Consider the following 27,616-nt stretch of genomic DNA (forward strand, 5'->3'; position numbering starts at 1 on the left):
TTATTGTTGACAATGTATTTCTTGTTAACTAAGTTATACTGACGCACAGATTATTTGTTATGTATCGATTAGAAATGTATCATAACAATTATTAAATTATGCACAGCTGACATCCTTTTTGACTGAAACTTTATTGCATCTCAATCAACTGAACTTATTCACAGTAAATATTCCAACTTGGCAACTTGGAGGAGAATAATTTGCATTTAAATACATGTAAATGAACCGTGTTTATAATGTTTCTGGCTTTAGTTCTGCTCAAAGCTTCACAATACAGTCAACAAAAATCCATCAGAAGACAAGACCTGCAAATCCTCATGGATAAAAAACAACAATAATAAAAAAAGCAGCACTAACATAGTGTTGGATGACGCATGTAAAAATCACAAGAATGAGAAGAAAATAATGCTGCAGAAGGTTTACAGCTCCAAGCTTGTCCACCAGGAGAAGGTTATGGACTACCTGAAGGAGTGCCTGAAGTGCACACTCCTCCTCTTCAGCTTCTCGGGATTATGGGATGCCATGTGTGAGAACTCTCGGAAGATGTCCAGGTATGTGGCATCTCCTGTGGAGCACATGTAGAAAAAGAAAAGAAATGTTTTGATATGCAAATGAGGATAACTTCATGAATGAGTTAGCCTGCTCTTTCAATGCTGAGCCCGTATCCATGGCAACACCTCAGTCCAAACACACACCATCTTTTGTCTCCACTGAGACCACCTCAGTCTCAATAAAAGGGAATCTGTCCCTCAATATAATTGTAGACGGGGTAGTCCACACACTGTTTCCTGTAACGGTGGTCCAATTCAACCATCCATATCGCTTATCCTCAGTAGGGTCGTGTGCTGGAGCCTATCCCAGCTGACTTCGGTGCGAGAGGCGGGGTACATATAGACAAACAAAATACCAAAATTTTAAAAACGGTTAATACTAATAATACTAAAATACAAGGATTTAAAAAGATGCATTGAAACTGTCAGTGTAGTATTCCACATTGGCCACTAGGTGTCAGTATTTGCTCACTGAGACAAGCACTAGACTTGATTGCTGAAACAACAGGCTTACATTGGAGGTTTAAATTATCAATATCAACACAGGCTAAAACACCAGAAGTGTTTTTCTGGTGTTTCTACTTGTGTGGAAATGTCCCTTCCACTGTTTATTTATCATTATGGGATTTACCACCTTTATATTTATATATAGTATGTATTTTTTTTAAAGGTGCGGTAAAATATCTCCCTTGTGATTGAAAGTTTAATTTGTTGCAAGATTAGTGGTAGTTAGAAGTTAGTGTTGTCAGGAAGTATAAAAGTGGGGAACAGTGCAGGAAAGACGACTGCAGAGCAAAGTCAAAAGAGTTAAGTCACATGTTAGTTTATTTCCAGAAGCATCTAAGACGACACAGACAATTTTTGGTTAAAACCAAACGTAACATCCATACTTAGTAGTACTACACAGCGATCGGACGGGACAAGTTAGTTATAACATAACATTAACAATAACATTTTAGGGGCACTCATGCACACTGTCTCACCTGCGATAATAAATTATTAAAAAACAGACAAGGTATAAATAAGAATGTTACATGTTTACAGCACACATGTTGAACTTGTTAAAGGTACTGTTAGCTATGTTAAAAAAATAACACAGTTGTGTCTGTGTGTTCTGCAAAATAAAATGTAATAAAATATATTCAGTTTAAAAAAAAATAACATCTCTATTCTTGCTCAGGTTTGTATAAAAACGCAGAACAGCAGCGGATAGTGCTGAACAACAATTTTGGCATAAAGCACCGACAACATCATGGCTGCGATGTCACCATTGGTGCGACACACTGAGAGTGGAGCTGATTGTGTCGGCCTTATAGTGCCCTAGCACTGTGCAATACTGAGGAAAATAAACTCCTGAATGCATCGCCTGTACTGCTGCTCTGTGGGGCTGCTGATGGGATATTGACCTGGCTGTCCAAAGGGACCCTCCGACTCACGCATCTCCTCGTTCATCCTGGCCAGACGCAACCTGGAGAAATAAATAAATAAATAAATAAAAAATTAAGGTAGAGGCTTAGATTTATGATGTATGCGCTGGAAAAGCGTGATCAGGATTACAGTATGATTTGATACACTTGCAAAATTATAATTAAAAACACAAAAAGCTTGTGTTGCAATACCACTTTTGTCCAAAGGGGGAGACAGTGAGTCTCCATAAAAAAGAGCTGCTACAGCAGGGGTCTCAAACACGAGGCCCGCGGGCCAAATGTGGCCCGCAGGACACTAGTTTGAGGCCCCCGCCTTGATATGAAAGTTTAATGTTAGTGCGGCCCGCGCAAGTTTGATATGGATGCTGTATGGTATCATGTACCCAGAAAAAATTATTACGTTTGATTAATGTTCATGTTAAAGGTTAAATAACTGTTAATAGTTATCCTCTCTATCCGTGTGGAAGTGGTAAGTTTTTGGCTACTTAAGTTTAAAGGAAATAACTTGAAGGCTACTGTTTAGGTCGCTAGCTCTCTAGTTTGCGAGTTAGCATGTGTATAAATGTGACTATAGTCGTGTTTTGTCATGTCTACAGGGCTCTAATAATGCTTTGTTCATTTTAATGTGAAAAAAAATAATTTGTCTACCCACCAACTATATGTGGTTTCTTAAGTTTTTATTATTTGCTGTTTTATTATTATTATATTTATTTATTACTGATTGATTTTCTTTATTCTTGATCTGTTTATTTATTTTTCATCTTATTTTGTGAAGAAAAATAAAAAGTAAGATATTTGAGAACAGTGGAATGTTTTATCAGAGCTTTTCTTGTAGAAAATCGAAACCAAAGCAAAGTTTATTCATTTTTCTGTTTTTAATAAATGCGTTTTTTTTGGGTTTTTTTGGAAAAACCTGATGCGGCCCAGTCTCGCCCAGACCCTAGCTCCAGTGGCCCCCAAGTAAATTGAGTTTGAGACCCCTGTGCTACAGCATCAGTCCAATTTGGCCAGCATGTGAGCTTTTTGGTGCAAAGTGTGAAAGAAAAGAACATACAGCGTGACGATGTCCGCGTTGGCTTGCTGCACGGCTATGCTCAACGGATCATGGCCGTCCTCGTCGCCGTCGCTCTGCGTGGCGCCTCTTTTAAGGAACAAACACACCTGCCTGGGATCGAGACGAGTAAACATGTTAGTGTCCTGTACAGGAGATAGACGGAGGTTGACGTGTCTTCACTCACCCCGTGTGACCTAGGTAGGTGGCGTGATGCAGGGGGCCCCGCCCTCTTGCGTCTCTTTGGTCCACGTCGGCGGCGTTCTGGAGGAGGAACTCACAAGCTAGCAGGGAACCCTTAAAGGAAGCAGATAGCAGTGAGCACGATTTTTGCATTGTAACTTATTTTAAGGATTATATAAACAGGATCTATGGACATATATTACTGTAGGAACATCTTCACAAGAGAAGATCTCTGAGTAACCTACCCCAATCACAGCCTGTATGAGGGGAGTCTTCCCTTCGTCGTCCTCGCTGACCATGTTGACGTCAGCGCCGTGAGCCAGTGCCTCAGCCATGACCGGCAAGTTGCGAGCTTTGGCCGCTTTGTACAGCAGCGCCCCCGGATGGAGGTCCCTCAGGTCCTCCGGGTCCGACAAATCGTGCTCGGCCTCGCCGCTGGAATCCTCTGACATCTCACACTCTTTAGGATGCAGTATGACGTGTCATGACACTGACGCCAGTAGCATAAAGCGATTAGCAGCTAGCGTTAACTCACCCTCTTCTGTGACGCTGTCCACCACCGGTCCAAAGACCAGGATGTCTGTGCTGCCGTCGGTGCTGCCCAGGCCGCTGTCGCTGCTGAGGCCTGCCGGACCGGAGAACGCCACAAAATGGACACATGAGTCAACATGATCCAGACTCATGTTGACATAACTGAAACTGAACATTACTTCTGACTTTGGCTAAAGACACAAGAAGGACAGGCGATAATCATTTTTGTTTGTTGACATGGTTTGCCTCCATTTGTGTATACTCCTATCTGGAGAACAGAAAGTACTTTATTGGAATCGGTAACTGTGTCTCAAAACAAATGGTTATGACGACTTGTGGGGTTCCCCAGGGGTCAATCCTGGAGCCCCTATTGTTGAATCTGTACATGCTCTCTTTAAGCCAGTTGATCAGACTGCTGAATGCCAAATAAGCCCCTCTACCTGCACACACGCAAAAATTTAAATTATTATTATTTATTCTCAATTATTTGTACAAATTACTGTTCACGCTGTACATTGTTCATATTTGATGTCATCTATTTATTCTCCACATTATTATTTACTGTTTATTATTATACGGGAGCCAGACAACGAAATTTCGTTGGCAATTTATCTTAAAATCTAGCTAGCTATCTAGCTAGCCATCCATCTAGCTAGCCATCCATCTAGCTAGCCATCCATTCGGCCATCCATCCATCCATCCATCCATCCATCCATCCATCCATCCATCCAGCTAGCCATCCATCTAGCCATCTATCCATCTAGCCATCTATCCATCTAGCCATCCATCTAGCTAGCCATCCATCTAGCTAGCCATCCATCCAGCTAGCCATCCATCCAGCTAGCCATCCATCCAGCTAGCCATCCATCCAGCTAGCCATCCATCCAGCTAGCCATCCATCTAGCTAGCCATCCATCCATCTAGCTAGCCATCCATCCATCTAGCTAGCCATCCATCCATCTAGCTAGCCATCCATCTAGCTAGCCATCCATCTAGCCATCCATCTAGCCATCCATCCATCTAGCCATCCATCCATCTAGCCATCCATCTAGCTAGCCATCCATCTAGCTAGCCATCCATCTAGCTAGCCATCCAACTAGCTAGCCATCCATCTAGCTAGCCATCTATCTAGCTAGCCATCCATCTAGCTAGCCATCCAACTAGCTAGCCATCCAACTAGCTAGCCATCCAACTAGCTAGCCATCCATCTAGCCATCCATCTCGCTAGTCATCCATCTAGCTAGCCATCCATCTAGCTAGCCATCCAACTAGCTAGTCATCCATCTAGCTAGCCATCCATCTAGCTATCTATCTATCTATATGCAGCTGCAATGTGTCCTTCCACAATTATGCAGATGACACTCAGATCTCTGCGTCCAGATTTAATTCGTCAATCATCATCCGTCCGCGTGTGGATGCTAAACAGTTTTCTCCAGCTAAAGTCAGACAAAACTGAAATAATTGTCTTTGGCGAGAACATGTTATCAGTCACTGTAAGATCTCTCTAAAACCTCATCATCAGGGTAGAAATCCAGGGGTAATAATGGATTCAGATCTTAAACATAACAGCCATATTAAATCACTAACATCATTGGAGTTTAACTACTTAAAAGTCAAGGGTACTTCGGACTTTAACACGGTGCATCAGGACTTGACAAGCTGGTCAACATAAACAGGGTCCACTATTAACCACAATGATCATTTTTTAAAAAGTAAAAGTCAGCTTTTGTTCTCTTGAGACTCACTTCGAGGTCCGGACCCGGTGTCGAAGTAGGAGAAAAGTGAGTCCAGCTCATCGGGACAAAACAAGGACTCTCGTCTGAACTTAGCAGCAGCTACACATGAAAAACAAGGTGAGACATTGTTGGTCAAACACTGATGAGAACAACTTTTAGGGCTGGGTTCTAGAATGTCACCTGAGGAGAGGCTGGACGGGGAGGCGCTCCTGAGCTCCTGCCGGTACCAGCGCTGCATCTTGGGTACCGTTGTGGCACTGTTGTGCCTGCGACATTTCTTAATGCCCGAGCGCCGCTCTGACTTTCTCTGACTGTTGACAAGAACCTGCATGCTGGTCAGCTTCTTCACAAACTTCTTCTCCACGTACTTGGCCTTGATCCAAGCCTCCTTCTCCTGCCTGTAAAACCCACAGCAGTTTTTTTTAAGTGAAAACAGTCACTCAAAAAAAAACCAAAAAAAAAAACACGCTATTTGTTTTTCCTTACCTGGAACTGGAGGGCGTCGGCTTCTTCACACCTTGTTGTTCCTGATACGAACCCTGGTAGATGTGATTGATGACGCTGTTGCCCAGCTCACACATTAACTACAATGTAAGGATAACACATCAGCTGTCGCCATGACAACCACCCATTGGCTTAATTCATAAATCTTTCATATAAAGCGGAACCGAGGTCTTATGTACATCTCAGAAGTCCACCTTTGCATCGAGTTAGCATCGACTGCTTTATTGTTTTTACCTTTGACTATTAATAGTGCTTCACTTATTTTTACACTTGTATGGCAGTTAATGTTAAAAAACATTGGTAATGGTTTAATTTCATTTGAACATGCATCAGATTACAATTGAATCCTACCCCTCCATCTGGTACTTTTACAATCAGTAACTGTTACATTTGTTCACTTCCTGCTTTCCTAATATTATTTAAGTAAACATGTTCCGTTCTGCATTTATTCCTGGCATTAAGTAATACGTCCCTCTTGATACATTGCAGTATGCACCTTGTAGTCTTAAAATTGTTTCATAAAATACACTGTGATTTTGGGCACGATTGTGCATCAGTCACTGACAATGTAATGGTAATGGTTTTATTTCATTTGAACATGCGTCAGATTACAATTGAATGCATCACATAATCAGTTCACAGTTCCACATGTCCAAAAGGAGTAGGAAGAAGCAAAGCTTATTAAATCCTACCCCTTCATCTGGTACTTTTACAATCAGTAACTGTTACATTTGTTCACTTCCTGCTTTCCTAATATGATTTTTAAATTGTTTTTTAAATTATGAAATTAAATGAAATTAAATGAAATTAAATGAAATTAAATTGAATTTAATTAAATTAAATTTAATTTAATTAAATTTAATTTTGTTTTTTGTCCTGTACCAAAGTACAAGGTGATAGAACCATACAATAACATAATGTGTACCATAGTAAGTGTCAATATAGTGATATATATAGCACATCATGACTGGTTCAAGACTCTTCATCCTTGTATTTAGCAAACATCAACTGCTTGTATTGTTTCTTATTAAAGTGCTTATACACTTAATAAAGCTTTTATGTATGCTATAGTTTGACCATGGAAGATGTGCTTAAATATCAACAATTATCAAGTTACTGTAATACTAAAAAAAAAAAGGGAGTATGAGGTGTGATCTTTATCCTATCAAAGTGTTTCAGAGTGTTATTGTTCACAGCATTTCTAATTGCAGATAAGATCAACTCCACCTTCAGTAATTCTGGTTCCCACGAGTCCAGCGTGAGCGAGCGCACTTTGGAGCAATGGACGCCGAGACTCCTGCGACAAGACGTCAAACAAGTAACTGTTAAAAGCGTGGCTAGTGCTTTCATTCATATAAAATAGCTGCTCACTAGCTAGCTAATGTCATGCTAATCACGTTCCATGGATGTAGTTACCGGTATCCAGGAAACAGGCAACACCGTGTCTGGCACGGATTAGGAGGACTCATGATTATTCAAGAGAAACTAAAACATCAACAACAACCAACCTGTGGATGCCGGAGCACTCGATGCACAGCAGGACTCCCAAGTTGATGGAGGCCCAGCGAGGCTCCGCCTGGCCGCAGTCGCAGCACTGCTGGTTGCCCGGGAGACACTGGATCCTCTGTAGGATGCCCTCGCCACGCCCACCGCGCTCTCGCATGTCACTGGCTGAGTCGATGCTGCTGGTGGACGGCGAGGCCGTTCTATCCAGACGCTGGATGGTTATGAAGAAGATCTTTAACTGTTTTTTTTTTTTAAATACTAAACGGACTTGGAAAATTTTACAACCAGTATCTGAAGTATAAAAACACCAAAGTAGGTGACAAGAAGGCCGTATTTACAACCACGCCTTCCTCACCTCGATGTAGAAGCTGTCTGGGCTCTCTCTGTAGGCCGAGGCGATGCTGGCTTGGACCGCCTGAATCCATGCTTGTCTCAGCTTCTCGGACTCGGCCTGTAGCATACAGCTCCTGACAAGAAAGACAGGATGACGCTTCGTTAAAAAAACACATTAAAACACATAAAAAAAAGAAGAAAGTCCTACTTGGTGGGGGAGACGACCTCAAAGCAGAACCTCCTCTCGATGTCCTCGCATGGTTTCACGGAGCACAGGCGGAGGTCGTCCACCACCACCGTCAAAGAGTCCTTTCGATGAAGATAAAATTACGCTCATGAGAGTCAGCCATGTTGGATAGTTGTCGTGACCGTTCGTGGAGGTGAACCTGCCTGGAACTTCTTCTGATAGACCAGCTGACTGTTCTGGATGGAGAACCAGCGTCTGGGGGGGCATCAATAAAAACATGTTCCATCAAAGTCCAGAAGGGGGCGCTTGGGAAAAAACAGTATCACCAGGAGGGAGGAATCCGTCATCGCGGTTCAATCACTCCACCATGGTTTTTCTAAATTAATTATTAGTCATAGAATATTATTATTATTCATTCATTCATCTATCTTCGGGCGAGACACCTCAGACTGGTGGCCAGCCAATCACAGGGCACATATAGACAAACAACCATTCACACTCACATTCCGTAGGAAACCGGAGTACCCGGAGAAAACCCACGGATATACGAGGAGAACATGCAAACGCCACACAGAGATGGCCGAGGGTGGAATTGAACCCTTGTCTCCTAGCTGTGAGGTCTGCGCGCTAACCACTCAACCACCGTGCAGCCCCAGTCATAGATTATTGAAGTACAATTTCTATGTACAGTAGTATTTTGTTTACCTTCACACTGAAAGTACTCAATCATGGCATGTCCGACATGATAGAGTGGAAAAAAAAGTTCTCCTCCTCCTAGTCTGTGTGGAAGTGGTAAGTAAATAAATGTGAGGTTAACTAGTTAGCTCAGAAGCATGCTATATGCCATGAGCGGTGGCCTTATGTCACTGCAGCAATTCCGTAACTTGTGCAATGTGGTGTAAACGCGGAAAAAGAGGAGTGTAAAGATGACTATAGGGATGTTATTTCATGTCTACAGGGCTCTACTAATGGTTAAAAAAACTATTTAGTAGGGATGAGCAAGTAAAGTTGATGGTAATTCTGAGGTGTGGACTCTGACTCAAACCGGATTTCAATGGAAGTCATTGAAGTAGGTCCTGTTTATGTCAACAACTCAAAGACGCGGACTAACTCATCAAGTCCTGGTCCACTATGAAGATCTTATTACAAAAAATGCAACAGGCTCTTCCATGCAATCCTGCTATGTCAAAATGGCTGCCCTGACTTTTGTACTGTACTCTATCAACCATCGTCATTAATGTTCGGACATTTCTATTACGTTAATGAGTGATCTCAATCCAATCATCAATGTAGTTCAATCTCACCTGTTCCACGTCTTGAAGGCGTTGCTAGCCCTCTTGAACAAGTATCCCTCCATCACCACGCCGTTAGGGGCGTCCACGTTGAACTCCGGCTTGGAGTCGTCGTAGGCAAAGTCCTGAGCGAGAGAGAGAGAGAAAGAGCGGGAATGTCAAGGATAAAGAAGCTGCATGTTCCCGTGCACGTTATTGTGCGACCGTGTGCAAAAGGTCACATGTTCAAGGTGGAGGCAGGATGCATCCTCATGCGTGTGGAATATTTCATAACACAACCGACGTGAGTCATGACGGTTACATAAACATGGTCCATGCCGCGTTGTTGACCTACAAGGGTCACTTACCACGCCAACGCTACAGCTATGACGGCTATGGCTATGATAAAAGCTTTATTACGTGTACAGGCAATGCTTGAATCCACATTTTAACATTTAAGTGTAAAAAGAAGTTAACCACCATCAAACGAAAATATACAAATATTCATTCAGTCATTCATTTTCTACTCAAGGGGTGCTGGAGCCTATCCCAGCTGTCTTTGAGCGAGAGGCGGGGTACACCCTGGACTGGTGGCCAGCCAATCACAGGGCACATATAGACAAACAACCATTCACACTCACATTCATACCTATGGACAATTTGGAGTCGCTAATTAACCTAGCATGTTTTTGGAACGTGGGAGGAAAGCAGAGTACCCGGAGAAAACCCACGCATGCACGGGGTGGAATTGAACACGGGTCTCTTAGCATGTGAGGTCTGCGTTCTAACCACTTGTCCACCGTGCAGCTCGTAAAAAGAAGTTAAAAACAATTAATATGAAGTCATATTATGGATAACAATTACGTTGATCCTGAGTTTGGGCCACTTTTGTTGATGTCATATGACATCAGTCTGACATTAAAGGCGAATTATGACGCTTTTTTCCACTTTTCTGACCTATAAATGTAGTTAAAATGTTGTATTCTCGTGTTAAACCATGCCAAAGTTTCCGATAATGAAGTTTGCGTATTTGGAAGTGAGTCCTGAAAGAAGTTTGTGATGGATCTGAACGCTTGGTTTCGGAGGGCGTTCCAACACTGGCGGTTTGTGATGTCACTGATGGATGGATCATCATCACATTTTCCCTTTGCTTGACGCTGAATAATTTATTCCTGTGAGTATGAGTATATTGAGTGAGAAAAAGAAAAATACTGTAGTACTCACCTGCATGAGCGTCTGCGAGCATCATCATCATCAGGAACCGCAGAAGAAGAACAAAATAAAACAATATTAGAAACATTAAAGCAAGGTCACGTCTCAAGTGCTGGATCAATACTACCAAATGATTATACCAACAGCGTCCACGTGCACAGACGGGCACGCCTGGAGGAAGAGTGGCAACCATCTGACAGGCAGATGGTTGCTGTTGGCGTGAAATAAACTACGTCCGTGTGCAACCAAGGAGCTGTTTAAAGCTGCAACTCATCCATTGAAAAGTCAATGGATGTTTCTAATCAGAGTTAAAAAAAAGCTCCTTCAGCAATTAATGTGCTTGAAGAGCAGACAACAGCAGGATTAAAATCTCATCCAACACTCAAATCCACCTGATTTAAAGCTGCAGCGCGTTTGTTAGGGAGATTATTATAAACACTCCCCTTAATCCACTCATCCCGGCAGACCCAACAAGTCGAGCAGCAGAAAGGACGTTCATCTCTGCATCACTACTTATCAATAGGAGTTTTGTCATTTGATGGCACAAAGAGCTGTGTCAACTTTGTGTCACCAATCAGTGTTACAGCACCCACTAGTGGCCTGGCATATTCACATATTCAGGACTTTTTTCCCCCCTAATTCCACGTGCACAAGGGTTGTATTCAACTTCCAAAAGGGGAACAAACATTTCTGTTCTTAGCGACACTGGTTGTCAAGGAAACATGCACCAATACAAAAAGCCTGGTGGATAACAAACAACAACAACAAAAAAAAGCAACTTCTTTCTGTCCGGTTAACAACTCACCCTCTGTTGGATGGTAGCGTGTTTGTGTGCCATCTCTCTCTTCTCCATGGCAGAATCGATCACCAGCTGATCCAGCTGAAAGGAAAAGAAGAGTAAAGTACAGACAAGAAAGCTAAAGGCAGAAAATTCGACAAAGACGCCGATCCAATTTTAAACAGCTAAAATAATGCACAAGGCTAAAAATAACCAATTAGCTAAAAATGTCATCCAATACTTCTCTACAAGAGAGGAGAAATATGATCTCAGGGAAGAATTTAATTTAAAACACTTATATGCTTGGACTACGTTAAAAAGCCATAGCATTTCAGTATATGGAATCAAACTATGGAATGAATTGAGCCAATTCAAGAAACAATACAAGCAGTTGATGTTTGCTAAATACAAGGATGAAGAGTCTTGAACCAGTCATGATGTGCTATATATATCACTATATTGACACTTACTATGGTACCTATTATGTCATTGGATGGTCATATCACCTAGTACTTCGGTACGGGACAAAAAAAAAATTATAATTAAAAAAAAAAAAACTTAAATTATATTATGAAAGCAGGAAGTGAACAAATGTAACAGTTACTGATTGTAAAAGTACCAGATGGAGGGGTAGGATTTAATAAGCTTTGCTTCTTCCTACTCCTTTCGGACATGTGGAACTGTGAACTGATTATGTGATGCATTCAATTGTAATCTGATGCATGTTCAAATGAAATTAAACCATTACCATTACCATTACCAATTCTACAGCGCAAATTAATACACTTTTGTTGTATTTGTTGAATGTTTGTTTTTTTCTAATTCTGCAAACATCTCGTTGAAATGATCCCCTCTTGAGTTCTCGACTGGGCTCACCTCGGCCGCCAGCTTCTTCATGTAGGGGTCAATGTCATCCAGGAGGTTGTAGCCCTGCTGGAACAACGAGTACTGGGCATGCATGAAGGACAGCATCTGGATGGATGATGGAAATAAAGAAGTAGGAAATAATAAATGGTTAAAAAAAAAACGATTCATGTTGTCCAGTGGGTGAGATGTAAACAAGACTCACCGCATCCAGGATCTCAAACTTCTTTTTGGCTTGGAGGACGTTGATCTACAGGGAGAAGACGCATGTCAACATGCTGCGTGATGAATATAAAACTATATATGCTGTGTTGGGACACTGCCCCTAGCGGTTAGACTGACACAGTAGCCAAATGTTTTAAGGCTGTAAAATCCATTAGCATACATGTTATACACTTTGACTATACACTAATAATTAACTTACGGTATTTAACGTCCCATCCTCTTGGCTATAATTAACGCATTTACAGTTACTTTGATGTTCTGTGTGACAAACATGGAAAGACTTTACGGCTTTGTGTTACTGCACTGATGCAGACCTAAATAGCATTTCATGCTACATTTCAGAGGTCACTTATACATGGAGCACAACTCGCCTGGGGACAATTTCAATAACAGATGTCTAAGACTGGCTGCTGGCAGACCAGGCCAAGAGCTACAAATGAAATGGACCGACAACAAATCCTCCATTGTGGAGTCCGATCACGTAACAGGGATTTGTAAGGTTGTGGAAGTGCATGGTCTGACCTGTAGGACGTAGTCCAAAGCAAGGTGTCTGAAGCACTTGCGAGTGATGCTAAGCGAGCTGGTGGCTTCCTCCACCTCGTGAGGTTTGTTCCTGGGCGCCTGAGCGTTCTTCACCTGGGCGATTTCCATGTCTTCACGAACACGGTCAAAGTGCTTCTTGGTTTCCTTGAACTTGCGCACATCCCTAAACGTCACAAGGAGGACATTTCACACAGACATCCCGCTTTAATGGTAGATCGTGGCATTTATTGGCAACAATTGCCGTCAAAGATGACTCACTCTTTGACAAAGTGCTGCAACTGCTGCTTGACAGAACGCTGAGCCTGGTCAAAGAGGATCTGGAGAAGAAACGAGGGCACATCTTACACAACTCAACTCAAATATGACATGGTGGAACGTTTAAGTAAAACACAATGATCATTTTCCTCATAGGAAAGAATGTAAGTATAAATAATCTGTTCCAGGGTCAAACTGTGGCCACCCTCACATCTTGATTAATGTTTTTCAATCACACGCTCCCGTTACTGGATATCACCCCAAATATACGCTCACCACCCAAATCATTAGGTAGCGTAAATGTTCCAATTAATGCCTCTATGGTTGTGGCTGTAGGCAACCTCCTATCTATCAGCATTCAGCAACTTCGGTCTAGCTTTGCAAACGCTTTATAATGTTGCTAATCATTTGTTGGCTTGGGTGTTCATTACCACAATTACAACATTGGTTCTGTTGTTGTTGTGTCATGCTAGCATGTTTGTAAATAAACAAGAGGGCTAAGTTTCGCCTTAAATTTTCTAATGCATGTTTATGATCTTCTAAATATGATTTTTAATATTATTAGAGACCCTAAGACATGGAATAAAACCCATATATAGATACATTATATATAGATATAATCAGACATAAATGGTTTTAAATGGCACTCGTATTACCCAATATAGTAGACTAAATAAGAGCAAATTTAGACGTAATTAAAACTCCTGTCGAGCAGTGTTACAATAAATGTGTTCCCCAAGTGACGTGTCTAGTGCCTGTCTCACAAAGCAATTACTGACACCTAGTGGTAGAATACTGTACTACAGTCACAATTACAATGGTTCTTATGCGTTGTATTTGTTCATTTAACCATTTAGATATTCTGATTATTAAATGAAATAATAGCACTGCCCACTTGTGTGCCAACAGGCAATGAAGTTTTCTCATTTGCATATTAATGATGAACCTTTTAAAATGTCACTTTCCCCAAAAAAAAAACAAAAAAAAGAGGAGGAATATCGGCATTTCCACTCCAAGACAGGAAGCTTTTCCGCACACTCATAGCACATGCTGTGATTCCTGCGGCATTCCGCCTAAATAGGTCATCCAGACAAAGGGGGAGGTGGTGCTGTATTGGACATGTGAAGGGTGGGGTGGCGGTGGGGGGGGGGGCAGGACTTTGGTGAAATGTGAGCCCACACAGACATGCTGTCAGACGTCATGTGGTATCACTGTACCCCAGCATGTCCGTTTCCGCTTCTTCATTCCACAATGTCAGGAAAAAATGAAGATTTTATACGTTCCAAGACACAATAATGATGGTGACTCAGATCTTACACCCGATACCATGTTCAAAAATAGGCAGAGACGCATGCGACCTCTTTTAGGGCATGTTTGTTCTTTGGCGGGTAAAGCCACAAATACGCAAAACATCCCACTCATGCAACGTCAGCGAGGCAGCGGAATAAACTTTTTGACCATAATGGAGGCCCGACGTGAGCACGGCCTGTTAAAGTCAACCGCTACCGACTTTGTGGCGTTTGAGCGGCCAGAGGAGAGAAAACAAAATCAAGAGTGTTGACATCCTGGCTCAAGGAAGCTAGTACCGATCTTGTACTGCGTCACAAATGGAACACTTCCGTCTGTCATGTACTGCATTGTTCTCTTTTGTTTTGTTTTCCTGCTTTCTTGTCTGTGTGTTTATTTTCTCTCTAGGAGACCTTTCACTGGATGGAGGCGGGGTAGCTATGCACACCTGAGCTGGATCACACTGGATGCTGGTGCGTTCGAGTACAACATTCTGGAATGGTCGTCTCAGTCTCCAGACCTAAATAGATATGACGTAGCAAGATAGAAGAACGCACACACTAGCAGGTTCACGTCAGAGGTTTTGACGTATCCGACGTACTTGAATGTGACATCATATCATGTGATCAATCTGTGGACGACACATTCCAAGAACGCTGCTCTGACTCATGGATTCACCAGGAAGGTCGTTAGCACGCAGAACAACTCATGAATGTCAAGCTCTGACTGCGGGACAACAAAAGGCCTTTTGTGCGTCGGGAGTCTTTTAGACTTTATAAATGGACATGTCCCTACAAAAGGACGAGGGAGGAAGTGTTGGAACAAACTGCGTCTGTGTTTTAATACGTTCAAACTCATGGAATTAGCTTTTTCCGGGTGCTACTATTTGGTGTGATGATACACTATTAGGACACATTGTACCTTTGAGGTAAACAACTAATGGATCAATCACAGGTTGGATTATTAGCATTTTGGTCAAATGTGTCTGTAGCTTAAATGCTAATGCGCTAAAGTTTCTCCATGCCTGTGTCTGACAGAGTGTGTGTATTTGACTACATAATAAATGTATAATGAATATAGTAGTTATATGTGTTTATGAAATGAGGATGAACAGGTATCGTCTAATCTAATCTGTGGATGTCCAAATGTATTTGTGGCGGGCCACCATGAAAAAAAATATATATGGGAAACACTGTGCTATACACACACACACATGTAATGATTGACACATACATTTTACGAATTTCTGTTCATGTAGAGCAGTGGTTCTCAATTATTTTCTGTCACAGCACCCAGGGGACACAAACGCAACAAAAATGGAGAGCGGTGATGTCTACAGTTGCATTAATAAAACGCAAATTCACCATGAACACACCCTATGAAAGAAGAATTTCACATTGACACTGAACACGCCAACAAGTACATGTGAGTACGAGGGGACATGTGAGGACATACCATGTGGTAGTTGATGATTTCCTGAAGGCTTTCTCCACACTTCTCAAGGCACTCCTGCAAGAAACAAACAAAAAAAAAACACATTTAGGAACATTGCTAGCCTCCACGATAGACAAAGAAAAACATCCTGCCTTAAAATAAACATTTGCAAAACTAAAATGAATTCCAGACACAGCGAAACTTGCTGAGGTGAGCTTTTTTTCCCTCCATCTTTAAAAGGGGAAAAGAACAAAAGCTCTTTTTTTGGCTTTTACTGTGGAAAATACCAATGTGGACCAATGTGGAAAAGAAAGTCACCATTAGTCATGAAGCCAAGTAAGCTTTTAAACACGGCTAAATGTGAGTGGGAAGACATGAGCTGGACAATCACACACATTAAAACAACAAGCATTGCCTCTTGCTAAAGTGACACAAAATAAAAAGACAATTAACTAGTATATCTATTATTGTTTTGCATCATATTGACATATTTTCTACATTATTTGTAAATGAGAAATCATCAGTATGACCCAAAGTTTGTGGTGGGAGCAAATTCACTAATCTTATTTGCATATTATGACAGATCCCCGGCTGCACAGTGGACGAGCGATTAGCATGCAGGCCTCACAGCTATGAGACCCGAGTTCAATTCCACCCTCGGCCATCTCTGTGTGGAGTTTGCATGTTCTCCCCGTGCATGCGTGGGTTTTCTCCGGGTACTCCGGTTTCCTCCCACATTCCAAAAACATGCTAGGTTAATTAGCGACTCCAAATGGTCCATAGGTATGAATGTGAGTGTGAATGGTTGTTTGTCTGTATGTGCCCTGTGATTGGCTGGCGACCGGTCCAGGGTGTACCCACGCCTCTCGCCTGAAGACAGCTGGGATAGGCTCCAGCAGTAGAAAATGAATAAATGACAGATCCCCGTCTCCACGATACCCAACATTACCCAACATTTCCTTCTGCGCATTGTACCGTGACTGCCGCCATTTCCACGTTATTTAGTTCCTAAAAACTGCAGGCCTCAGTTAAGGTCAGTGTTCATCTCAATTTTACCAGAAAACCTGGCATGAATGTAAAGCTGTATTTAAAAAAAAAGAACATCATACCACCAGTAAAATATGGTGGTGGTAGTGTGATGTCTCAGGCGGTTTTGCTCCTTCAGGATCTGGACGACTTTCTGTGATAAGTGAAAGCATGAATTTTGCTGTCTACCGAAAAATTCTGAAGAAGAATGTCCGGCAATCTGAAACAAATGTGGGTTCTCCGGGGGGGCGGGGCAATGTTCCCAAACCCACTAGCAAGTCCACCTCTGAATGGCTGAAGAAAAACAACATGAATACTTTGGACAACAATTCTGCAAAGACGAGGGGGCCCAAAACAACATTCTGTTCTATTATGATTTCTGTCTGACCTCACTGTCACCCTTACGACCTTTAACCTCCATCTTTGACTTCATTTGTCGACAACTCACCGACATCATTCCATCCTTCTTGCACTGCTGGGACAGATCTCGGATCCCGTTGACGAAGAGCTTGTTGGCGCCGACGTACGCCTTGCCGGCTTCTATCATGCCGCCGCATAGCTTCACCAGCTGTGTGGAAGACAGACACAGTTCCTACAATTAATGCCTCAATTCGATTGGCCACGGTCTCTTACAGTTGCTGGGGGCGTGGCCTAATTAGTTACCGTAATTCGTTCTGAGTTAAAAGTCCTAGGCATTAACATCTGTGACTGTAGACAACTTCCTGATTAACTCCACAAGATGGCAGTCGTCATGGATGTTACACTTGCCATACTGTTGTTTACAATTAACTCATCAGCGCTATTAATGCTGGGCCTTAATGCTATTACTACATTAGCTCTTTTGATGCAGTGTTGTTTTTTCTACTTTATTTCTTACATTAAAAAAAACAGGCATATGTACAAAGATAGGTACAAAAGCGGAGGTCTTACCTTGTCAAGTTTTGCCTCTATCTCCACGACCTCGGTCTCTACCTCGTCAATGTTTGCCCTGATAAAAAAAAAAAACAACAGAAGTTGACCATCATGCATCCATTAGGATGATCCATGTCATGAAAGCACATTTCCAACTATTTGCAGAGTTCCCACGTCCTCCAAAGTTATTTGGGAACTTTGTCAAAGGCTGACATGCAACAGGCCGAGAGGTCGACAGCGCCGCTTAATTGACCGAGACGCCCTCCTGGGAGGACTTGGTGTCTGTCAAAACAAACAAAGGGAGACGAGACGCAGCGAGGACAACAACGTGGATGCCTCGTGGCTCGCCCCGCTACCGAATTCCAGTGTGTCAACACCCACGGAGATCCCACACCCAAAAGCATCTGGAGTCGGGACCACAGTGAGATTTAAAGGCAAAAGCCCAAAAAAGAACCACTCCCTAACATTCTTATGTTATCAAAGAATGTATGAATGGTCACATGACATGTTTGTCCCTCCACACTGGAAATAGTCAACCGTCTTCTCAAAATGACCCCACAAGGTTCCAAACCCGACTACGATAAGTACATTTGCAAAGTAGTAAATGGCATAAAAATAGCATTAAAAAACTTTCTAAATAAATTTTTTACCTTTATTAGAGCCCTGTAGATATAAAATAACACCCCCATAGTCAACTTTACAACACGGTGAGATTCCTTTTCACTTCCTGGTTGCTGCAGAGCATGTATGTCAATGGGTAAGATGCAGAAACTGCAGCACTATGAAAACACTACAGTCCACCTCGCTCATCCAGATGTGCGTGCACCAGCTGCTGTCCCGCAACAACACTCCCTCAGGCAATGACCCCCCCCCCCACCACCACTCATTGCACAAGCCTCCCATAATGGATGCATAAGATGCCCGGGGCCCGTCGGCATGGCAACCGGGGCTAAGTGGGCCGCAGAGAGGTCCCTGGCGTGCTGGCGAGTTGACCGCAAGAAGCTGAGTGGATAAACACCATTAGAGTCTCATTAGGAATCCATTAAACTCCAGTGGTGGGGGGGGGGGGGCATTATGAGCATACATCAGCAACATGACTGGGAATGTCTCAGGTCATCTTTATCAGCCTCAGAAAGACTTAATGTAAGAGCACTTAATATGCTTCATGTTGTTCTAGAATGGAGTTGGGAATCTTAAATAACCTCTGAGATGAACCCCAATCACTCACGATGAGTATAACAATAATCAGACTCACAAAAGAACACTAAACTCATCACACAGCAACTTAACACTCCAAAGATATACCAGAGAAATACATGTACCAATATGAGTTTACAAGTTTTCCCATAATGCATTGCAGATGAGCAACAGATTCATGGTACTTGCTGGGCGCTGCAATGACATCAGCCTCCCTCTGGACTCATCTAGCTACCTCTGGTGGACAGAATGAGCCTTGAAGCACCATCCAATTATTTCTATGCTGCTTGTGCTCCAATTAAACTCTCATTGGCACATGATTGTATTTTTATTATGTATACCTTTGAGTGTTCAGTTGATGTGTGATGAGTTTAGTGTTCTTTGTAAGATTGTTATATGGTGTAATGGCCTACAATTTCCAATGAGTGTGAGTTTTACAGTCTTACCAACTGAGAGCTAATTATACCAACAAACAACCAAACAAACCCAAACCTGTACTTGCACTTGAGCGTGGACTGTGATGCTCAACAGATCAATAGTAGCAGCCATTGATCCACAGCGACCACAAGAGAACAATCAGGACTAGTCTATACATTAATTCTCTAGACTAATTCTCACTCCAACAGACAGAAGGCTTCCTCTGCCTTTTAGGAGGCCACATTGGGGATAAGAGGTGCTATGAAAGGGGGGGGGCTCTGGGGGCCAAGTATAGTGAGTGTCCTATTGTTAGAGAGCTGTTTCCTGTCTGCAGCAAAGCAGCAGCATTTTGTTATGGTATTGATCGCTTTATTGTGTCCTAATTGAGGCCTGGGTTACACGGCTGAATGGCTTATGGGAGGGCGGTGACATCCCTGAGGATATTCCTTTCAGCTACATTGAACAGATACAGTTTGCTGGATTCTACAAAACAACTCCGTCATGAAGCACTCAGAGAATCGTTCATTAAAAGCATCTTGTGAACAGCAATGGCAGAACCTTAGCAATAAAACCTCAGCAATAATGGAAAAGTGGAGTTCATACGGGAGTGGGCGGGTATTAATTGTATTCGTGGCAGTCTCTGTGTAAATCAGCCTTGTTAGCATCCCGTTGGCCCTTGACCAAAGTGCACATATTTCTCTCCGATGACTGCTGCTTCTGGCGTCGTACGCCGGCTGTTGGTTCCCAGGCTGGAACCCAATTGGACAACATTCTCGCTTAATACGAGCAGACGATTCCCGCCTCATAAATAAGAGAACATTCTTCAGCAGGAATGCTGAAATAAAATAAATACTGTAAAACAGGCAAGTGTGGAGGTCAAAACGACCTATGACCCCAGCTCCTTCTGGCATCTGAAGACCAAAGTCAGCAGGGTTCTTTCAGTCACATAAGGTAAATGCGACTGATCGTTTGTTGATGTATCTTTGTTGATGTTCAACACTGCACAAAAGTCAGTCTTCAAGTCGTTTAGCAGACAAGTTGAGGTTTCCGTGTGGTTAGCGCTGCATTAGCTTCTTCAAGTCAGCACTGGATGCAAACAGCTGATGACAAAGCCAGTCTATAATAAGATCACTCGGAGGTTCTATAAATGCAACCTTCTATTACAGATCACTTCCTCCTGACACCGGTCGGCGGTCTTGGAAGCTCCGACTGGACCACAGCTGCAAATGTGGGATCTCTGAAGCTGGACAGTCTTGCTATTGGGTGACCTTGAAGAGCTTCGGCATGGTGGTGAAGTCATCCCATAAATATTGACTCCTACATTGATAACACCAACCATAGCATGCAACAGTAAGTGCCCTGAAGTACACTCATGCTTGGGGAAGTGTGTCCGCAGACTTGGTTTATCAGTTAAAGGAAGTCTGGCTCACTGTGACATCACAGTTAGCCACATATGTTTGGTATACTGTAATCCTGACATATAATTCTAAGTCTTTAGTAGGGATGTCCATTAATTATTAGTGTCAATAACTGGTCCTACACGTAAAGAGCTCAAACTAATGCTGTCAGATATCTTGCTCACTTCCTGGTTCTCCACCAATCACTACATAACGTTGTTAATTTACGCAAAATCATAGTACATATCCTGGAAAATAAAAAATAAAAATGTTTGCTTGTTCTCTCCGTGCATGAGTGGGTTTTCTCCGGGTACTCCATAGGTATGAATGGAATGAATAAGAATGAACGAATGAATGAATGGCTATTGTGAGGGAGGCTGATGTCATTGCAGCGCCCCAATGAATCTGTTGCATTCAGGGGAAAACTTTAAAAATCATTTTAAAACTTGTATTGGTATATATTTGTCTTCTTACGCGTGAGCGGAATGGTTCAGCTAGGTCAGTCACTTTGTTTTCCCAGCTGATTCCATTATGGCTGATGAAGTCAGAAGATGTGACGTTGGTTGTACGTGTGGATATCAGATTTCTCGTTTCGTTTGAAGAGAAAACATTTTAACGTGAAGACCAATCGCAGATGGCAAACATCACTAGCATAACATCGTGTTTGCATCGGGAATAACGTAAATGAACATATATGTTGCAACGAGGACCGGTCATTCATGGTGAGCGCCTGTTATTTCTTACATTTCTGAGACTTTTTTGTGTTAATGATCTGGAGTGCATGAGAAAGTGGAGAGGAAAATATCGATCTCTTAGCCACGATACTTTATTAACAAGTATATTAGCACAACAGAGCAGCAACAGAACCAATGTTGTAGTTGCAGTAATGAGCTACACAGTTAGCATTAACACGCATGACTTTCACAGTACCCATGCTCATCTAAAAGGTATAGGAAATGTCTACTACTACAATATTTTCAGTCATATTTTCTTGTCTGCTTTCTGACTTAAGAGTGTGTGTGACCTGAAACACAACACGTAGGTTCAAGCTTGAGGTTTGTCAAATCTGATTAATCCATATCAGCTTTCCTGGTGGGGGGTAAAAAATAAGTAAAACCAGATGTAGTGGATTTATAGCTGTTGGTCGGTGTGTGTGCAGAACACGGGTCATAGTTTTATTTGGAGAGTCTTCACATTTTTGTGTGTTTGTGTAACAGTGCTTGACATGTCCACATGACTTTGGAACATTTTTTTTTTATGCGAAAAAAGACCCGGTTTAGGTCACCGGCATTTCAAAACATGATTGTGTATCCTCACATTCCAGGATATTATTCATATTCATATCCGAATTGCGGGCTGCACGGCGGTCGAGTGGTTAGCACGCAGACATCACAGCTAGGAGACCAGGGTTCAATTCCACCCTCGGCCATCTCTGTGTGGAGTTTACATGTTCTCCCCGTGCATGCGTGGGTTTTCTCCGGGTACTCCGGTTTCTTCCCACATTCCAAAAACATGCTAGGTTAATTGGCGACTCCAAATTGTCCATAGGTATGAATGTGAGTGTGAATGGTTGTTTGTCTATATGTGCCCTGTGATTGGCTGGCCACCAGTCCAGGATGTACCCCGCCTCATGCTCGAAGACAGCTGGGATAGGCTCCAGCACCCGTGAGGAAAAGCGGTAGAAAATGAATATCCAAATTGCACATATTGGAATGAATTTCTACCCTTAAGGAACCGCAGCCAACCCCTCATGCTGGCAGCACTTGTGCAGCCCCAGACTGCGATGCTATCACCATGACTGTAGGCAAGACACAATTATGAATTATGAAAAATTATCAAAAAAAGCCTGCAAGTGTGACTCCAGAGGCGGGAAAATCATTGGACTCCAAACTCATTTTGCTGGAACGTAGCGTCACACGTGTCCAAGCATCTGGTTTCCATTTTTTCCATCCCTCTCCCTCTCCCGTTCCTCTTCCCCCTATCCTTCGTCGCCTGCCTCCCTCCCGTGTTCCTGGTCATGGGTCCGAGCCAGTATTGGGACCAGGGATGGGCCAGGAAATGCGTCAAGTCTGTTGGCGTTTTAACAGGCGGTTGAGAATAAAGGTCAAAATGAGGGGAGGATGCTGACTCCCTTGTTACAACATCTCATCCTGACTCACAGCCGGAATTTTCTCCACTAAAATGACAAACATATTCTCCATCTCACTTTAAATGAGTAGTCCATGACCGGGATAAGACTTGGTAATGGGAATAGGCCGTGTTGTGTGGATGTTATACTGTATTATGCATCCGTAGTACCAAGTGTTACTATGATTAGCTGCACTTTGGTATGATTGGCTCACAGCCGTCATCAGCTTGTTGTGGTTCCTGATGACTTTGTCGCCGGTAGTCAGGACGGATGGTTGCATGGGAAGTGGTTGAGGGTCACAGAGGTTGACGTCATGGCCGTGCTGCTGAGCAACACGAGGAAACACCTGGAGGAAACCTCGAAGGAAGTGACCGCTTGTGTGGTTCTATTGCCTCCACCTGAACCCGTTCACTGACTCATGTAAACCAGGAATCTTCTGTTTGGATGTGTTGACTTTTTGGGTCAGGTCGTTCATACCGTGATGGTCTGTCGCTGTAATTCAAGCCGTTCCATCTCAGCGGAAAAGCGCTTCACGCTCCGTGTGTCTGCTATGTCCGTTTGCTGCAAGCCGAGCTGCTTGCTGCTGAGCCCACAAAAATGCCGGGAAGACTCGCTGCTCGGCACCACCGTTGCTGGACCGTCTGTACTCCGGGGAATTAAACTATTTCTCTCTTGCCGTGAAACAAAGATGCATTATCTCTGTTGTAGGTCTGCACGGTATTGGCACGTGTGATAAATTCTAATGAATGAATGCATAACTAACATTTCTTGCATTTGGCAAATCCGATGCAGTTTTGCTATTGCTCTCGGTCTGATCAGAGGACCTGCAGGTTTAACAAGAGACCACCAGAAATACGGACTACTTTGGTTTTACAACACAGAAAGAATCACAGTTCTTTGGAAGTCGTGCTGTAAAACAATGGCATTGCCAGTATCGGCATTGACGGTATCGGCATTGACGGTATCGGCATTGACGGTCAGAAATACGGACTACTTTGGTTTAACAACACAGAAAGAATCACAGTTCTTTGGAAGTCATGCTGTAAAACAATGGCATTGACGGTATCGGCATTGACGGTATCGGCATTGACGGTATCGGCAATGACATTATCGGCAATGACATTATCGGCAATGGAGGTACCGGCAATGACGGTACCGGCAATGACATTATCGGCAATGACATTATCGGCAATGACAGTATCGCCATCGACAGTATCGCCATCGACAGTTTCGCCATCGACAGTATCGCCATCGACAGTATCGCCATCGACAGTTTCGCCATCGACAGTTTCGCCATCGACAGTTTCGCCATCGACAGTTTCGCCATCGACAGTTTCGCCATCGACAGTATCGCCATCGACAGTATCGCCATCAACATCGGACCACCCGGGCCTCATGTAAACCTTCACCGCTACATGATTCCACTTGTAGCCTGACCGCTCTTTGACCTGCCAGCCACCACCCTGCTCTGGTGTCCCAGTAAACACCCCAGTGAGAGACCAGTGCTTAAAAGCTTCATCTATGACGCTTCTACTGTGCGCCCTTTGTTGGCAGCATCTGAGGTGGTATTTTGCCGCAGGCTGTCGTGGCCTAAATATACACCCCACCTAGCACGGTCACATGGTGACTTCACCCAGCATCTCCATGTGTGTCATGTTTGACAGCAATGAGTCCCCTGGAAAAAAAACAATTGGAATGGACTACATTTGCATTTTTAGCCACACTTGCTGAGTTGACTACTTTGACATTCTCAAGTGTTTTTGTCCTGTCTAGTTTATTGTACACGCAAAAACCACGATACCGCAGAAGGTTTGGGTTATGTACCGCAAGGTCTGACACTTCATGCTGTCTTGGTTTTTAGACATTCATTCATTCATTTATTTTCTACCGCTTATCCTCACGAGGGTCACGGGGGTGCTGGAGCCTATCCCAGGTGTCTTCGGGTGAGAGGCGGGGTACACCCTGGACTTGTGGCCATGCAGCCAATCACAGGGCACATATAGACAAACAACCATTCACACTCACAGTCATACCTATGGACAATTTGGAGTCGCCAATTAACCTAGCATGTTTTTGGAATGTGGGAGGAAACTGGAGTACCCGGAGAAAACCCACGCATGCACGGGGAGAACATGCAAACTCCACACAGAGATGGCTGAGAGTGGAATTGAACCCTGGTCTCCTAGTTGTGAGGTCTGCGCGCTAACCACTTACCACCGTGCAGCCCGCAATTCAGATATGAATATAAATAAGTCAAGCACAGGGAGACCATGCAAACTCCACACAGAGATGCCCAAGGGTGGAATTGAATTCGGGTCTCCTAGCTGTATGGCGTGTGCGCTAACCACTCCCTGCAGTGCAGCTGTGTTTTTTTTTTCATATCAATGCTAATTTTGTTAGCTATCTGTTTTGCTTTCTGGCGGTTTCCCACCGCCTGACAGCAGAATACGACCATTGTGCAGGGGAAGCGGGAGTGTCCTGCCCACGCTGACACGTCTGAGGCCAAGGATCAGTGGAAATCCAATGGCTGCATTCCGACTTCCTGTACTCCTCTTCATCACTCCAGACTGCAAGCTGTCAATACTGTGTGATGAAATCTGAAAGCGATGACTGAGGGATGCTGACTGATCGCGATGAACCTCAAACACTGAATCAGCACAGAGGGGAAACAGATTTCTCCCACAGGAAGTGGAATGTGAAGAAAATGATGTAAAGACATGGGGAACATGGGCCGGACTTTCTGCACTAGCATTGCCGTGACGTGCAACATTGTGGAACATTGTGTTCTAATTAGTTCTAGAACTAGTTAGCACTAATGCTAGGAGTCCACTGGGCCGGTGCCAGTTGGTGCCAGTTGGCGCCAAAGATTATGTGATTGGCGCGTAGTGGCTCGCTGTGGCGCCGAATTAATGTTCACTCAGCATGTTGCCGTTATTCGGCGCCACAGCGAGCCACTACGTGCCAATCATATAATCTTTGGCGCGAACTGGCACCAACCCAGTGGACTCCTAACATCATTACCGCAACTTGGCTCGCACCATTACATTCCAGTGGATTCCAATAGGTGGATTGTTTGTGACATTTGGTGCCACGTGCATCAAGCAATTGGCGCAGTGAAGATTTTAAACATTTTGAAATTTTCTTGCCGACAAAACTCAATTTTTGCAGCCGTTAAGGGCCACCACGTGCCAGTTGGGAGGCAGTTTGAGCCACTGGGCACCTTATTGGTGACACTAGGCGCCACAGCAAATTACATTGGCACAAACTGGCAAAATTAACAATTCGGTGTTCAGGCTATCACATAAAAAGGTGAAGATAATATTAAGAAAGTCGCCCCCTCATCGGAAGAAGTCGGGACAATCCTGAATTTGATGGTCTCAAACCAATCCAACACTGCTTGTTCTCGTGGTCGTGCTGGACCAAACACAAACACACACAAGCTGCCAATCAGCAGTGACCAACCACTTTATCCAAACAACACATGGATGGAAAAGTCAACATTTAACGCCTCACAACTCCCCATCTGAAGGTTAGCTTGCTAGCTCATGAATATTCCAGTCATGCTAAACTTCATGTGTTTAGCATGACAATGGAATTAATAAACAACTACATGTACTGCTACATTTAGTGCTAACTGTTCGCGTTGGCTAATAAACACATTATAATGGGACTGTGAATGCATTATAACGCTGTACTTGACACATGACACGACACTATCTAGCTACCTTTCCTGTGTTGAGCATCATTACAGCAGCGACTTTATAAACAAACATTTTAAAATGTGTTTTTCACTTCTAATTGGCCAATACAGCCTAGCGGTGGGGTGCTATAGCGCCACCTGTTGCTTCGGCGTGTACTTTATATGTGTTTTAAGATTTCATAGAAAAAAACAACTCATGTTTTGTGGACTATTTTGAGTCTTCGGGTTGTACTGCTGCATGTAGCTAGCTAGCAAGCCACTCCAGCATAACTTAATTTAACGTTCCAGCAACAAACCCACAAGTATCATGCAAATAAACACACAATTAAATAACACCTAAACGCCTCACTCACCTGAAGCGCGGTGAATCCTTGACACATTCTTCGAAGTCCACCGTCATCTTTGTGTCCCGCTGATTTGTAAGTCCTTGTCACAAGGCGGGGTTCATGTCCCGGTAAGGGCTGCGGTGTGAGGGTCGTTGTCGACGTCTCTTAGCCGCGCTTCGCTCTTTCTGACCGACGCGGATGAGCGGCACAAACGCCCCATCGCCGTGCTGAGTTCATGATCCTTGAGTTGGCCTCGTACATTCCGGCTTCCCATGTAGATGTCACCCCTGAAATACGCGTAAATACATAAATGACATGTCGTGAAGGACATTTAAACCTCATTTAACTTCAGATAAATTGTGTGGACAAAAATCAGTGTCAATATTTACCTTACACATACGAGAGCGTTAAGAGGCGGCTGTGAGAAGAATCAAATTTCCCAACTTGCAACTGAACGCAGCACATGTGCCACCCTCCTCGTGGGAATGAATGAAGTATGACGTCACGCCCCAGCATGTTCTCTTTTGGGGGAGACACACATTCAAGACTAGAAAAGACAACGTTGAACTGAACAGTTTGTGTTTTGTTGTAGACGTCCTCCTGTGACTAAAATAATACAAAATGCCACAATGATT

The 27,616-nt window shown here is 43.3% G+C and overlaps 1 protein-coding gene across 2 annotated transcripts; it reads right to left on the bottom strand.

The window, feature by feature from the left end:
* Positions 1–153: 153 nt before the first annotated feature.
* acap3a (ArfGAP with coiled-coil, ankyrin repeat and PH domains 3a) lies at positions 154–27,256 on the bottom strand. 2 transcript variants are annotated; one of them, XM_058085361.1, is made up of 24 exons: positions 27,009–27,256; positions 17,835–17,892; positions 17,353–17,472; positions 15,900–15,953; positions 13,161–13,219; positions 12,882–13,065; positions 12,340–12,384; positions 12,147–12,242; positions 11,298–11,372; positions 9,314–9,426; positions 8,213–8,264; positions 8,031–8,131; positions 7,845–7,956; positions 7,492–7,700; positions 7,211–7,280; positions 5,966–6,063; positions 5,660–5,877; positions 5,489–5,578; positions 3,748–3,837; positions 3,458–3,672; positions 3,217–3,326; positions 3,033–3,143; positions 1,958–2,019; positions 154–565 (listed from the first exon to the last, which is right to left on the bottom strand). In XM_058085361.1, the coding sequence occupies exons 1-24, from the start codon at positions 27,053–27,055 to the stop codon at positions 459–461; spliced, it is 2,496 nt and encodes an 831-aa protein (XP_057941344.1). In that variant the 5' UTR covers positions 27,056–27,256; the 3' UTR covers positions 154–458. The 2 variants fall into 2 exon arrangements, with proteins under 2 accessions (XP_057941344.1, XP_057941343.1); XM_058085360.1 differs by having other exon boundaries at positions 3,748–3,844; positions 5,487–5,578.
* Positions 27,257–27,616: the final 360 nt, after the last annotated feature.

Source organism: Doryrhamphus excisus, chromosome 10 (assembly GCF_030265055.1).
Source record: "Doryrhamphus excisus isolate RoL2022-K1 chromosome 10, RoL_Dexc_1.0, whole genome shotgun sequence".
In the NCBI taxonomy this organism is placed as follows: Eukaryota; Metazoa; Chordata; class Actinopteri; order Syngnathiformes; family Syngnathidae; genus Doryrhamphus; species Doryrhamphus excisus.

What these genes read in the sequence shown, in the direction of transcription:
- acap3a (XM_058085360.1), bottom strand. Translation starts at nt 27,055, where the DNA reads ATGACGGTGGACTTCGAAGAATGTGTCAAGGATTCACCGCGCTTCAG. An exon ending in AAGGATTCACCGCGCTTCAG is followed by an intron (nt 17,893 to 27,008) that starts GTGAGTGAGGCG and finishes TTTTTTTATCAG; the next exon opens with GGCAAACATTGACGAGGTAG. An exon ending in GGGTCCCTTTGGACAGCCAG is followed by an intron (nt 566 to 1,957) that starts GTCAATATCCCA and finishes TGTGCTCCACAG; the next exon opens with GAGATGCCACATACCTGGAC.